Source organism: Marmota marmota, unplaced genomic scaffold (genome assembly GCF_001458135.2).
Source record: "Marmota marmota marmota unplaced genomic scaffold, marMar, whole genome shotgun sequence".
In the NCBI taxonomy this organism is placed as follows: Eukaryota; Metazoa; Chordata; class Mammalia; order Rodentia; family Sciuridae; genus Marmota; species Marmota marmota.
This window is the reverse complement of record NW_026000185.1, coordinates 19,682,079-19,696,490: the sequence shown is the minus strand read 5'-3', so window position 1 is coordinate 19,696,490 and position 14,412 is coordinate 19,682,079. Positions and strand designations below refer to the sequence as shown.

General features: G+C 52.4%; 1 protein-coding gene and 1 non-coding gene across 7 annotated transcripts in view; one reads left to right on the top strand and one right to left on the bottom strand.

The window, feature by feature from the left end:
• Nucleotides 1-12,249, top strand: part of Xpo6 (exportin 6) — a 98,219-nt gene extending 85,970 nt beyond the window's left edge. For all 6 annotated transcript variants that reach the window (XM_048789705.1, XM_015491195.2, XM_015491194.2 and 3 more), the window contains 7 exons: nt 3,202-3,357; nt 4,385-4,499; nt 4,678-4,849; nt 6,470-6,631; nt 8,672-8,770; nt 8,915-9,145; nt 11,637-12,249. In XM_048789705.1, coding sequence (XP_048645662.1) covers nt 3,202-3,357; nt 4,385-4,499; nt 4,678-4,849; nt 6,470-6,631; nt 8,672-8,770; nt 8,915-9,145; nt 11,637-11,738 — 1,037 coding nt within the window. In that variant the 3' untranslated portion in view covers nt 11,739-12,249. The remainder of the gene's footprint in view (nt 1-3,201; nt 3,358-4,384; nt 4,500-4,677; nt 4,850-6,469; nt 6,632-8,671; nt 8,771-8,914; nt 9,146-11,636) is intronic.
• On the bottom strand, nt 5,146-5,217 carry Trnaa-agc. Its single transcript has one exon. It is a non-coding gene; the product is annotated as a tRNA-Ala (tRNA).
• Nucleotides 12,250-14,412: the final 2,163 nt, after the last annotated feature.

Genomic DNA, 14,412 nt, shown 5'->3' with positions numbered 1-14,412 from the left:
TAAGGGTGTCATTTATGAAATGTCAACAGTGGTTTATGAAATGTCAACTAGTATTAATATTTGGCATTCTATTTAAAAATAGTGTTTTATAAACAAGTCAATATATGTTTGCTCAAAAATAGTAGGATAGTATAAAGAAGGAAACTCTTTAAATCTTACCAGTTCTGATATTTTAGAAAGAAGCCATTTAACCATGCTGTGTTTATCTTCCTTTTTCTACTTTTAAGTATATTTGTAGTGACATGGTTGGGTGAGAGCAGCTGATCATCGAGGGCATACCGTGTACGAAGCTCTCACCTCCATGATTTTATGCCCATCATCAAATCTCTGATAGTTTCAGCATCAGTCTTCTAAGTCTGGTATTTCTGATTTGGGGTCTAAGTATTTTTTTAAACATTCATTTCATGTTCATATTAGCCGTGAGTTAGGTGCTATTATCCTGATTTCATCCATGAGGAAACTAAGGTCCAGGAAGGTTAAATAGCTTGCCCTGGAGGTCACGTGGCAAAGGGCACATGGCACTGTGGAGGAATCATGTTTTATGAGATTTAACCATCTTCTTTTCTCTTTCTTTTATGTGGTCGTCCTGTCATAGCACAGGCTAGATTGTGCTATGCAGTAACAAACAATCCCAGCGACTTAGTGGCTTCTTGTGAGGGGCAAATAGTTCTGCTCACGTCTGGCCTGGCACAAAGCCCAGGAGGCCACTCAAGCTCCAGGCTCATGAGCCTCCCCTTCAGTCTGTGCTCACACTGGGAAGGGCACGTGGTGAGGGGTGGAGCATTCCCAGAGGTCCTGCCTGAGAGCGACACGTGTCACTTCCATTCACATCACATCAGTCTGAGCCAGCTGTGTGCGGTCTTGCCGCACCCTCAGAGCGGGTGCTAGGGACAGAGGAGCATCTCTTTCCCCCAGGGAACATGGTTGGAAACACTGTGCGTGGTTCTGAGTGTGCCAGCGCCAAGCGGGAAACTCGGTGCACAGAGTGTCTTGTGTGACCCTGTGAGGTGGTTCTTACATCCTGATTCCAGAGCAATGAAATGAAGATTCAAAGGTTTTCTTTCAACTTAATATTTTGAAAAAATTTCAAACCTACAGAGTAGTTGAAAGAATAAGAAAATGAACAAATATATGTCTTTCACCCAGATTCACCAGCTACTAATGTTTTGCCACATAGGTGCTTGAATGCCTGATCTTTATTTGGAAACTTTACATGGAACCTAATTAGAACCTTTATGTAACCCAGTCTTCCATAACCCAAACTCCATCAGCACAGCCAGGATGGTAACCATTGTCACAGTGTCACGTAGCATTGAGACCACATTGAAAACTCCCACAGTTGGTATCAAAATGTCTTTGTTGCTTTGTAAAAGTCCTGGATTGTGCATTATATTTGGTTGTCTTGTCTCCTTCATCTCCTTCAATATAGAAAAGCGTCCCCCTTTTTTGACTTCCGTGACATTGGCATTTTGAAGAGTCCATACTTGTTCTCTTGTAGAATGGTTATCTGATTGTTCCCAGAGAGTTTGATACTGTGATGTGCACTTCCTATTGCATCACTTTTGTCAGTTTTCCGGTGGCTGCCAGTCTGTCATTGGAGAGGTACCTCCCCCCGAGGCCTGGCAGGTGTAAGTTGCTTAGAAACCCAGGGAATGTGGTGGGTCAGGGGTCCCACCTGGCTGAGTGGCTCAAAGGCTGGACTCTGCCATGTGGCTCTGTGGCCTCCTTGGGAATCTGGTTTAGAAGGGTTTATAATATCCTGTCCCCATAGAAGTACCATTCTATTATTATGTACTTACCATGCTTTCAATTTCTGACTTTTACAATTTTGCCAAATAAACTTTGCTCTTTGTTTTAATTTTCTTAAGTCAGAGGTCAGATTTTTGTCTCTTGATTGTTGGTTTTTCTCCCTAAACTGCTTCCCCAGGGCCGTGTTCCTCTTAGGGAAACACCTGCCCTGTGTGTGGGGCCCTGGCTGGGTGGGTGTCCTGTGCTTGCCGTCGTTGTGGGGGCTCATTTCAGCCTGGTCATGCCTTGCCTTTACTTTCCAGTCACCACCACCCCGGGTCTTAGTGGACAGGGCCTGTTGTGAGCCCGTCTTCTTCCACCCTCAGTCGTGCAGGTCAGGTGATATGAGCTACCTGTGATTTCAAATCAGGAAAATAAGACTCAGCTTCTCGCACAGTTCGGGGTCAGACCCAGTTCTGTGCATTCCCTGTCACGTCTTCTTTCTGCCATACCCTGCCCTGGAAGTGGCTTCAGCTTGGACTGGGGAGCTTTGCGGGTCAGGACGGCTCTCAGCCTGGTTCTGGTTCAGCCTGGAGGTTGAGTCTTCCAGGCCTGTGCTGAGCCCTGGGAGTCTCCACGCATGCTGAGGACCTTCCTGTCCTGGACCTTCTTAGGTTCCAGGTACCTTGTTAGAATTATTCAGAACCAGTGTCCCGTCCTCGTAGCACTGCAAAGGGGGTCTGTGGGCTCTCCCTCGTGTACCGAGGAGGATCCTGCCCAAGGCTCAGAGCTGTTTTCTGACCTCTGGGTTTTCTCTCCAGGGCTCTCTGACCGCCTGCCTGTGGCTGTCTACCACCTTCATTTTTCCTTGTGCTTTGTGAAACACTGATGTTAACTCGTACAACAGGGTACTGCAGGGTTGTGTATTGCTGATTACATATAATAATAATTATATATTATCAGCCTACAGGCCTACTAGGCCAAGGATTGATTGGGCATTCTGTTTCTGAATCCAGCATCACTGCACTGCACGGCAGGGTATGAGTGTGGGTTGGCAGACTGGGGAGCATCTGTAGTTGAAGGAGAAGGTTTGATCTGCATGTGTCCTTTGTGGTGTGTGGTAATTACCTTCTGACACTTATTTTCTCACCAGTCTTCTCAGCGCCTTATAGTTTTGATTAAGTCCATGTCACCTAACTTGGAAGTACGAGTCATTTTTTCTTCTCTGTGAACTTGTTGCTGGTAGGTAGAGGCACAGCCTGTACAAGCAGATGCCTGGAGTCTTGGCAGTAAAAAGGTGGGGTAAGGTGAGAGAGGAGAAGATGTAAAGGAATCGAGGGAAACTGTTCAGCAAAACTTGAGTGTGACCGTCTTCCTGACCCCGTGGCAGGTGTCTTTCCCTCCCTCTGTGTTCCCTCGTCTGTGCTTTATTCTCAGATAACTTACAGCCTGCACCTTATTCTTGATTTGCAGCCAAAGTGATTATCCACCAGACACTGAGTGTCTTAGAAGATATTGTGGAGAACATCTCCGGGGAGTCCACCAAGTCCCGGCAGATCTGCTACCAGTCGCTGCAGGAGTCCGTTCAGGTCTCCCTGGCCCTCTTCCCAGCTTTTATCCACCAGTCAGGTAGGAGCTGGCCCAGAGGCCTTCCGTGGGCATCGTGCTAACCAGGCCTGCTTAGATCTCCTGAGCGCGCCAGGATGGCGCAGTCCAGGCCTTGGCACGCTCTGGTGGAACACTGGGGTGTGGAAGGCAGAGGGCAGTGCTGTTTCTTTGGAGAGTGTGGCCCCTGGCCCTTGTCACGTGGCAGCGAGTCACTTGCAGCCCCCTTCCTAGTCCTTGTGTTCCCTCAGCGGGGAAGACAGATGGGTGAGAGGGTAAGGGGCTTTACACAGGAAGCAAGAGAGCATTTATGCATTTATGCATTCATTTATGCAGCCTGCGTATGTGGCAAGGTGAGCTTGGCTGAGATTGTTCCCTTGCCACACTGTCACTGACAGGCTTTTCAGCTCTCTGGGTGTACTTGTCTGGCTCTCCTGAGAGCATTTAGAGTGGACTTGCCAGTCTTGTGAGAGAAGTGTGGGTTCTTCTCAGCATGTGTTCACTGATTGCCTCTTGCAAGCTGAGCATGTGCAGTAAGAGCCAGACGGTTGCTGAGGTCTGGAGGAGGAACCACACCAACTGTGACCAGTGTTTTCTGCAGTTAATTCATTTGATGGAACAGGGCCATGCAGCCTGGTACACCCTCATTATCCACTTCAGCCACTCAACCCCTGACCCAGCTGCAGAGATTCTTGGTCAGAGAGAGCAGTGGCTGCGGCTGTGAACAGTTCCATCAGCGTGGGCCCCAAATGATCCATCTGCAAAGAAAATTTTGACCGTGGCTGGATGCTAGGCCCTGAGTGAGGCTTTCAGTTGACCTCCATTTCCTGTTGTGAACCATCAGGCAGAGGTTTCCTGGACCAGAGTTGTTTTCTCAGCAGGTCCTTAATCATTTTCCACTTTCTATCATTGGCTCTGATGGTACTGGGGAAATTTCTTCCAGCAGGAAGCATTAGAGAGAGATGACAGTGCAGTTTGCAAAAGAAGTCAAGCCGAGGGCTGTTTGCCCCGTGTGTGGAGCTTTGACCACGTGTTCTGTCCTTTTATTTAGATGTGACTGATGAGATGCTGAGCTTCTTCCTCACTCTGTTTCGAGGCCTTAGAGTACAGATGGGTGTGCCTTTCACTGAACAGATCATACAGACTTTCCTCAACATGTTTACCAGGTAACCACGCACACCGCCGCCCAGGCTTTCAGGCTTTTCAGATTCAAGTGAGAAGTAGCGGGACCTGGCTACAAAGTATGGGTCTCTGTTCCCTTTCTTCATTGGCCACAAGCATTGGTTTTCATGTGCTCTGTGGACAGAGTTCTTTAGTTATCATGTGGCTGTGTCTTGTCTGCAGAGAACAGCTGGCGGAGAGCATCCTCCACGAAGGCAGCACTGGCTGCCGGGTGGTGGAGAAGTTCCTGAAGATCCTACAGGTGGTGGTGCAGGAGCCGGGCCAGGTGTTCAAGCCCTTCCTCCCCAGCATCATCGCCCTGTGCATGGAGCAGGTGTACCCCATCATTGCAGAGGTACGCAGGGCCGAGGGAATGAATTTTCAAAAAACACCTTGTATTCTAAAGTGCATTTGTTAGTTGTTTTAATGCTCTTAAAAAATTATTTATTTATTTATTTTTAGTTGTAATTGAACACAATACCTCTATTTCGTTTATTTTTTTGTGGTGCTGAGGATCGAACCCAGGGCCCCGCACATGTGAGGCCAGTGCTCTACCGCTGAGCCACAACCCCAGCCCCCCCCTTTTTAAAAAATATTTATTTTTTAGCTAGACACAATATCTATTATTTATTTGTTTGTTTGTTTATTTTTAAGTGGTGCTGAGGATCGAACCCAGGGCCTCTCACATGCTAGGCGAGCGCTCTACCACTGAGCCACAACCCCAACCCTGTTTTAATATTCATGTAAAATTGTTTTTGTTTTTTCCAAGAAAGAATGCCTTCAGCTGACACAATCTTATTAAATTGGTCAAGTTAGTTAGAAAGTCTAGGATAAGCCTAGCAGGCCAGTCATCACAAGATTGGTCGGTAAGGAGGGTCAGTTTGTAAAGTCGGGGGCTGTGTGGTTTTCTACAGGCAACACGACAGATTTACCTTTCCATTTAAAAGCATTCTTGGTCTCAAGGATGCAAGGCAACTCTTGGGACCAAACAAACCTGTCACTGTTAGAGGAAAGTACTTGGTCCTTGGAAAACAAGCCCTCAGCATGACAAGGTCCAGGGTCAGTATAGCTGTAACTCGAGCTTTCTGGAAATAGTTATGTAACTAAGAACTAACCTTTTTAACTGTCTGAACTAAGACCAAAGCGAGTGCCTTGCATCACGAGATACATGTGAGCCCTGTATGGTTTTCTACCATGGAAGCTTGTGACCCGAGGTGTTGGTTTTAATTTTAATTAAGGCTGGGCCTTATAGTTTTGAATTTTGCAGAGACATCTGGAGTCATGTGACTTGCATGTTCTCTAGTAATTTTGGAGATTTTCTTTAGTTAAAAAATCCTGCTGAGCCCGCCCCCTGCTCCTCTCAGAATCCAGGCTGCCAGCGAAAGAAGAGGCCAGTCCAGAGAGCAATCAGCTCAGCCTGCGGCCTCCACCAAGGGGTCCTCTGTAGTGCTGCTTTCTGTGGTTCCTGAGTGCTCTTTAAACCCTCTTTCTATGGAGAGCAGCCCTGCTTTTAAGGATCTTACTGTCTTTAGCCTCAGAGGTTGTGGAAGACCAGCAGGTTAGCTGGGATAGTGTTTTTATCCTGGGAAAGGGAACAGCACAATCAGGAAGAGAAGACACATCAAATTGGCTGTTTTCTCAACAGAAAATCCATATTCCTAATTGTTCCTCTGCTCCATAGCCTTTTCTCCTAGTGTATAAAGCTGAGTTCTTCTACCAGAGAAAGGGCCGTGGGCACTGGCCTGTGCATTCTGAATCAAGTGCCCTCCAGTGCTCAAGCATTCTGGTGTGAACTGCCACCTCCAGGGGCTTGAAGCTTTCTGCCCAGGAAGTGACATGGTGTAGGGGGCTTGTTGACACTGCATGCTTCACCTGGTGTCTCTTAGGCTTCTGTGTTGCCCTGGCACCAGCTGTGAGTGGCTCCCTGAGCTGCATGAAGAAAGGGCTGAGCTTGTGTGTGTGTGTGTCCCCACAGCGCCCTTCCCCTGATGTGAAGGCTGAGCTGTTCGAACTCCTTTTCCGGACGCTCCATCACAACTGGCGGTACTTCTTCAAGTCCACTGTCCTGGCCAGCGTGCAGAGGGGCATTGCTGAGGAGCAGATGGAGAATGAGCCCCAGTTCAGTGCCATCATGCAGGTAAGGGGGACGAGCCAGTGAGCACGTACCCTGGAGCAGATGATTGTCCTGGGGGCCACCTGGGCCCACTGAACTGCTGCCCTTGGGTAGCCTCTCAGGCGCGTAGTCCCACTTCCCCAGCCTGACCACATTGGCATACTGACTTTGAACCCCTGTAGGTTGGGTCTGAAGCTCAGCCCCGCCTGCCTGTCTGTATTATTAACTAGCGTCTTGGGGTCTTAGTTTCTTCACCTGTGAGTGGGGCTCTTACTGCCTGTGTGATGGGTTGGCTTTGAGGTAAGTGAGACAACATGTGTGACCAGCCTGGACGTGTGACCTCAGCTTGCTTTACTGTAGAGCAGTATTGCCCCAAGTGTGCAAGAAGCGGGGACGAAGAAAATGGGAGTCTTTCTGGGAGGGGCCCAGCAGTCTGTGTTTTTCAGAGATGGTTCTGGCACATACCACATTGGGGGAAATGCACCCCCGTGGATCAGTCCTCACCTTCAGGTCAGTGCAGCTGTTACAGCAGCAGGCTTGATAACATTTTTGTTCTAAGCCCTCATCTAAGTGGAGGTTTTTTTAAGTACAGGCTTTTTGTCGCAGGAAGCTGGGCAGAGGGTTTCCTCCTTCCCTCCCTCCCTCCCGCCCACCTCCCAACCCACAGAAAACCTCAGCCTGCTGGGTCTTCCATCTACCATGCTGTGCTGAGGCTGGGGTTTGGGGTGCTCAGGACTTTGCTCCCCTCTTGCCTCTCTCAAGCTTAAATTCTGTCCTTGCTCGTAAGACTTCTTGGGAAGATTGAGGCCTGGTCCCACACTCAGAGCTGGTAAAAACCATTCTGGAAAACAGTCTCACACTTTGGCAATTTCTTACACGTTAAACATAGGTAGCGTGTGACCCAGCAATGCCATTTCTAAGGGTTTTGCCAAAGATAAGTGAAACCTGTACATATTTATTTGAAGTGGCTTTTTTCATAATTGTCAAAACCCAGAAGCAATCCAAATGTCCATCTGCTGGTGAGGGGGTGAACCCATGGAGACAGTTGTAAAGTAGGTTACTGCTCAGAAATACAAAGGAACATATTATTGGTGCAAACAACAAGCGTGGATTTCAGGTACATTGTGCTAGGTGTGAGAGGCCTGACCCCAAAGGCTGTGCACTGTGTGGTTCCAGCCATTATGGGACATTCTGGGAAAGGTGAAGCAGAGACACAGAGTGTCACTCGTGGCCCAGGGGCAGCGGGAGATGATGCTACACGGGGCATGAGGGAGCATTCTGGGTCAGTGGGAATCCTATGTGTCTTGACTGTGCCGGTGACTGACTCCTGTAACGGCAGCCTCAGGAGGTGCCTCTGTGTCACCCTCAGTAACCCTGATGTTAAATAATAAGTCAGTGGAAACTTATCATTATGGAGGTCCCAGGGCTGCAGCAGGGGTTACAGGAGCCCCCTCTCAGCAGCCCAGGTGGAATGATGAAGTGGTGACACTCAGAGAGATTTTCTGTGGGCCACCAGCCTCCCTTCCTACCAGGGTCACTTTCTATTAGATCAAGGCACTTGGTGTTTTGGGGGGGCATGCTTCATTTTGGTCCTGAACTAGTAATTTTTATATCCAGAGCTTCCAGGGCAGTTTCAGAACTGGTGGTCACTTAACCCTGAGGCAGATGCAGCTGATCAAGAGGAGCCCCCAGGATTCGGGGCCTGGGAGGCCTGGAATGCCGAGGAAGGGGGAGGTGGTCACTTACTGGAGACACACAGATTGCTGAGGGGTTTGGCCAGAGCTGTGGGCTTCCTGCTTTAAAGTCAGCCCCTGTGAAGGGATTCTAGAGATTTCTTATAAAAGGTGAAAGATGAGGCTGAAGTAGACATCAAGGCCAGTGGGGAAGACTTTAGCCTGGAGACTCCAGGGAGCACCGTGGAAACCTAGCCAAGCCTGAGAAGTCCAGCTGGGCCTCGTCCTGGCATCGGTGTGGGGAGCCACACCTGGGAACAGGTTTTTTGGCATAGGGTGGCTGTCACAGAGGGTGGCTCTGGGAGGCCTTACCTGATGGTCTCACTTCCAGGCTTTTGGACAGTCCTTTCTCCAGCCCGACATCCACCTTTTCAAACAGAATCTCTTCTACTTGGAGACGCTCAACACCAAGCAGAAGCTGTACCACAAGGTGAGTGCCCCTCTCTCCCAAAAGAGCCCTTCATCCAGGTGTCCTTGAGCTTCCTCACTGGGGAGCATCATGGGGGATAGGTGGGACCTGGGGCAGGCCCAGGGGCCTGAGGGCGGCCCCACTCACCATTGCCTCTGCCCGTAGAAGATCTTCCGGACCACCATGCTGTTCCAGTTCGTGAACGTGCTGCTCCAGGTCCTGGTTCACAAGTCCCATGACCTTCTGCAAGAGGAGATTGGCATTGCCATTTACAACATGGCCTCTGTCGATTTCGATGGCTTCTTTGCAGCCTTCCTTCCAGAGTTCCTGACCAGCTGTGACGGTGTGGATGCCAACCAGAAAAATGTGCTGGGGCGGAATTTCAAGATGGATCGGGTGAGGAAAGAAAGGTCCAGGCCAAAAGGAGGGCAAGTGTGGGCCTCAGGTGTCACCTGCCCAGCGAGGGGCAGACTGCCTCAGGCACATTAGGTCCTCTGGGCAGGGCTCTGCCGGCTGGCAACTTGGTAGCAGCCTGAGCAGTGCTTGGGTGACATACTCTCCGGCCTTGGCTTCTGTCGCAGTGTTCTTAGTCTCAGCCATTGAGGCCTGCTGCTTTGTCTCAGAGAAGGGACTTGTCTCAGCTTGCTGTGCGTACCCACCCCACCCGAGCACACCCTGACTAGAGGGTTTTGGGGGGATGAGCCCCCGCAGGGCCAACACTGTAGAGTGTGGTAGAAGACACACTTGTCACTCTTGCTAAAACTCAATGAAGAAGACCGGTGCTTTGGGGCTGCAGCTGTGGGCCCCCAGGGTCAGAGACGGACTCAGGTTGCCTGGACTCTCTCCAGATTGGCTCCAGCTCAGTGTGGGCTGACGTGCTCCATGGCCATGGAGGGCCCCTTACAGCACCAGTGCTCTCTACCTCAGGGACATCCAGTGGGCTGTCCCTGCCTGAGCATTACCTTGGGTGGGAGCTGGTCTCTCTTGTCTGTCTCCGTCTCTCCCTCTCCCTCTCTCTCTCTCTCTCTCTCTCTCTCTCTCTCTCTCTCTCTCTCTCTGGTAGTACTGGGGATTTGAGCCCAGGGCCTCATGCCAAGCAAGTATTCAGCTGCATCCTGAGCTCTGTTTATTTTATTTTGAGACAGGGTCTCGCTAAGTTGCCCAGGCTGACCTCAAACCTGTGACCTCTTGTCTCAGCCTCTCAAGTGGCTGAGATTACAGGTGTGCACCACCGTGTCTGACCAGGCTCTGCCTCTTCATGCCATCACCCTGGTGCCAGCACGCCAGGCCCCCTGGTGCTCTTGGTGCTCTTGACTCGGCTCTGCTGAGCAGCCTGTGCAGTTCCTCTCCAGGGCTCACAGCGCCCCTGCTGGGCAGACGCTGCCTGCTGCCACTCTGGCCTCTGATAAGCACCGGGAAAGTGTCTCCTAGACTGAGGTCCTGCTGGCCCTTGTCTTGGAATCTTCCTTTCCTTGAATCTTTCCTGTTCCATCCTCAGCTTGAGGTTCACTTAGGAACCTAAATGGGATTCCCCGCTTCTTTTTCCTAGAGCCCAAATCCCAATGACCAGTTTCTGAGTACAGCACTCAGTAGCTTCTTGACTAGCACAGTGGTTTCTACATTTAGTTATTCCTCAGAAGCACCCAGGGTGCCGATTAAAAATGGAGAAACAGATTCCTGTGTTCCACTGGAAATTCTGATGAGGTGTTTGTGTGCTGCATCCCTTGGTTGGTTTTCTTGGGGGCGAGGTGTGGAGTCACGCTGTGTGCTTGTGTACTCCCCGTGTGTGCCCAGGCCCAGCGCCAGTCTCTGCCTTCACCCCGTCTTTTGTAGAAGACAGTCAGCACAGCACCCTCTGGGCCCAGAGCAAAGCTCACTCCAGGCCCTTGCGGGCTGGGGCTTCCTTGGTGTCTGAGGAGCAGGTGCTGTTCCCTCCCCTCATGGATGGCTCAGGCCCGGGCTCAGGGCAGCTGGCAGCGGTGGCATTTGGAAGTTGCAGAGCCAGGGAGCAGGGTCCTGACCTGGGTGTTCTGGCTCCAGAGCCCCAGGGTGAGCCAGGGGTGCCCAGAGGGCTGTGAGCAGGAGGCTGACCGGCCAGGAAAGAGGAGAGTCCAGGCAGAGGAGGAGGCCAGCTTTGAGCCAGGCTCTGGAGAAGCTGGGGTAACAGGAGAAGTCCTGGTGGGTGGGTGGGTGAGGAGAGCCGTAGGGCTCCTTTAGCCTTGTCCTGTCACCGGCCAGGGTGGTGTCAGCTTTGTGTTGCCTACTGTGCTGCTCATTTCAGCCTGCACAGCAGGTGTCAGTGGGACATGGTTCCAACTGTGAGGCCCTCACTTCACAGCCCTGGTGCTTCCCACGGTTGCTGCTCCCTGCTGGGTCACTAGGGGGTGCCATGTGCACCTCTACACCCGTCACTCTTGACTGGCGGCAGTGCTGGAGCCCTGTGTGGGAAGGCTCTGGATGTTGCTGAGTGCTTGCTGCCTGCCTGCGGCAGCCATGCCAGAACCAGAGAACCTGGACTTGGCAGCAGGCGTACTGACTCCACCTGGACCCTCTCCCTTCCCGTCTGTGTAACAAGCAAGGTTCCTCATGTGTCCTGCTGACGGAGCCTGTGGTGCAGTGTCACTTGGAGGGTTTAGTGGGCTGATAGCTGAGCTGAGCCTTGCTTGCAGGAGCGCCTGGTGTGGTGGGCCCAGGCCGTGCCTGCGAGTTTTCTTCCCCCATAGTGCTCTGCAGGTAGGATTTGAGGCTATGCGTTTCAGCCTAGCTCCAGAGCCTGCTGAGGCCCCGGGTGTGGGAGCAGCTGGTAGGTTCTCGCCGTGGGGCCTGGGTGTTGGGGGCGTGGGCCGCAGCCCCCTGCATCTAGTTGCAGCTGTCCCCTGCCTTCCAGGACCTGCCCTCGTTCACCCAGAATGTGCACAGGCTGGTCAACGACCTGCGCTACTACAGACTCTGCAACGACAGCCTGCCCCCCGGCACCGTGAAGCTCTAGGAGCCCTGCGTGCCGCTGCGGCCTGCTCACTGCCTGAGGGACACGGGCTGCTGCCCCTGCACCACCTCCACCTTCTGCCGCAGATGTCTCCCAGACAGGCCTGGCCACCCCCCGGAATCTCACGCCCTGAGCCACGCTGCCTGGATTCAGGGCCCATCTTAGCGCTGGCTGGAGGTCCCAGTCCAGGGAGCCCCTGGCAACCCCCAGGGGTGGGCCGTGCAGATCATGTGCATATCAGCCGAGCAGAAACGCCAAGGACAGCTTACAACAGTGCCACCTTCTCACCATTCCACCTCCCCACCCAGCCTGCCATGGAGAGAGCCGCAAGTGGGCGCTGCCTCTGTGGAGCCCGCCCGATTGCCTTGAAGTCCCTGCTCTTTGTCAGGGATTTGCAAAGACTCCTGGTTTTTTTTTTGTTGTTGTTGTTCTTGTTTTCTCATCATTCCATTGTGATACTAAGGAACTAAGAAGCTTAATGGGAAAATAAAAGCTTACAATGTTGTTCTATAAATTCCGCTTCGAGAGCTTCATTCCGTTCCTCCTCAAGGCTCCTCCAGGTGAGTGGGCCGTGCTGGGGGCACAGTGGGCAGCAAGGACGCCCGGAGCCCCTCTTTGCCCTTGGCAATCACAGCAGAGAGGTGCTTACCGGGTGGGGTCTGACTGCGTCCCACGGTCTTCTAGAAAACACCCTAAACTTCTAAGCCATGTGGAAAAACGCACTCAGTGCCGGGAGTGGGTGTGGCCAGCAGGCAGCCTGTGATGGAGCAGGACGCAGGCCCTGCACTTTGGCATGGCGAGCCTGGACCTTCCCCTCCCAGAAGAGGATCCCTCCCACAAAGGGCCCCACAATGGACCCAAGTCTCACCTGAGCACGGCAGGGAGGTGTAGAGGTTGCCGTGGGTGCCAGAAGACAGCTTGGCATGGGTGAGGCCCCGCGCCCTCTGAGTGAGGGCCGGGTGGAAACAGCATCCATGCTTGCATGCTCCAGAACAGATCAGCAGAGGCTCTTGCTCCAAGACGCAGCGTGACTGGATGGACAGGCAGAGCCGGGGTGGATCTGCTCACCTGGAAGTGAGGCGGGCAGTGGCTGCGCCTCGGCTTCTTGGTGAGCTAGGATGCAGGAGGGAGTTGGGGGATGCTTCTGTTTCTGAGGCCTTTATGGGAAGCCTTTGCCTTAGTCTGGGCCAGCCGGAGGTGTGTGAGTGTGTGTGCATGCGCACACTCGCATGGGACTTCAGATATGCCTCGCGGCCCCTCTGCAGCCCCTCGCCCCGGCAGCTGCGGTCGGCCCCTCTGCAGAGCTGGAAGGGGGTGCTTGGGAGCTGGCTGCTCTTCTGCAGGGGCATCGGCCTCCAGTTATCCCCAGGCTATAAATAGGCGTCACCTGTGCACTAGGGAGGCTGGGGCGGCTTTCTCCTCTTTGAGGTGGGGGATGAGAGGTGGGGCTTGTCCCTGTGGGCCCCACTTTTGGACAGGGAACACCGGCAGGAGCTGGGACAGTAAAGGAGCAGCTGAGGGGAGGGAGCAGACTCGGGTGTTGGGGGGTCTTGTTCAGGACTGATGGGCAGGGCCCAGCTCTGAGTTCTGCTCCTGGTTCTTGGCAGTGCGGGCAGAGAGCGGAGGGAGATCTCTGTTCCAATTCTACTTTTTTTTTTTCTTTTTGATGTTGGGGCCTGAACCCAGGAGTGGATTACCTCTGAGCCACATACCCAGCTTTTCAAATAAGTCTTGAGACAGGTGCTCACTAAGTTGCCCAGGCTGGCCTGGAACTTGTGAGCCTTCTGCTCAGCCTTCTGAGTTGCTGGGTTCACGGGGGTGCCACCACACCCGGCTGTGCCTCCACACCTGGCTGATCTGGTTCTCAGGGGCAGTACCCCAAACAGGGCCTGTACCACGCAGGCCTTCAGAAGCCGGGTGAGTCAGGTGAACTACTGGACTCTGACAAATCCAGAGGTCGTCCTTGCATTCCGGGGATGGGGAAGGGTGGAGATGGACCTTACTGAGCCTTTGATTAGTCTCTAGTGGAGACAGATCATGGCAGGGGCCTCTCAACCAGGGGGACTGCTTTTGGTCACCTTGGAGTGTGAGGAGGATGCCCCATGTTCTGCTGTGGCCCGCGTCCTGGCTTCTTTTGGTTTATGTCACTTATATCCACCAAAGACGAAGCCACCTGCTTTGGGAAATCTGATGAACTTTTTCTGTTTTCTTTTTTTAACCTGGGGAATCTCATTGGGCTATACTCCAGCCACTTTTATTTTTTGTGACAAGGTCTTGATAAATTGCCCAAGCTGGACTGGATCTTGGGATCCTCCTGTCCCAGCCTCCCGAGCTGGGACAGTGTTATGGTCTGGATGTGAGGTGTCCCCCAAAAGCTCATGTGTAAGACAATGCAAGAAGGTTCAGAGGGGAGATGATGGGTTATGAGAGATTCAACCCAAGGGATCCCCTGATGGGGGTGAACTGGTAACTGGAGGCAGGTGGGGTGGGCACTGGGGGCATACGTAGTTTGGGGGTACATACCTGTGTCTGGGGAGTCTCCACTTCCTGATCACCATGCCGCCTGCTTCCTCCCCCACACTCCTGCCCTGGTTTTCAGCCTCACCTCGAGCCCCAGGGACTGCGCCTCCAAATAAAACATTTTCTCCTCTACAATTGTTCTGGTCAGATCTTTTAG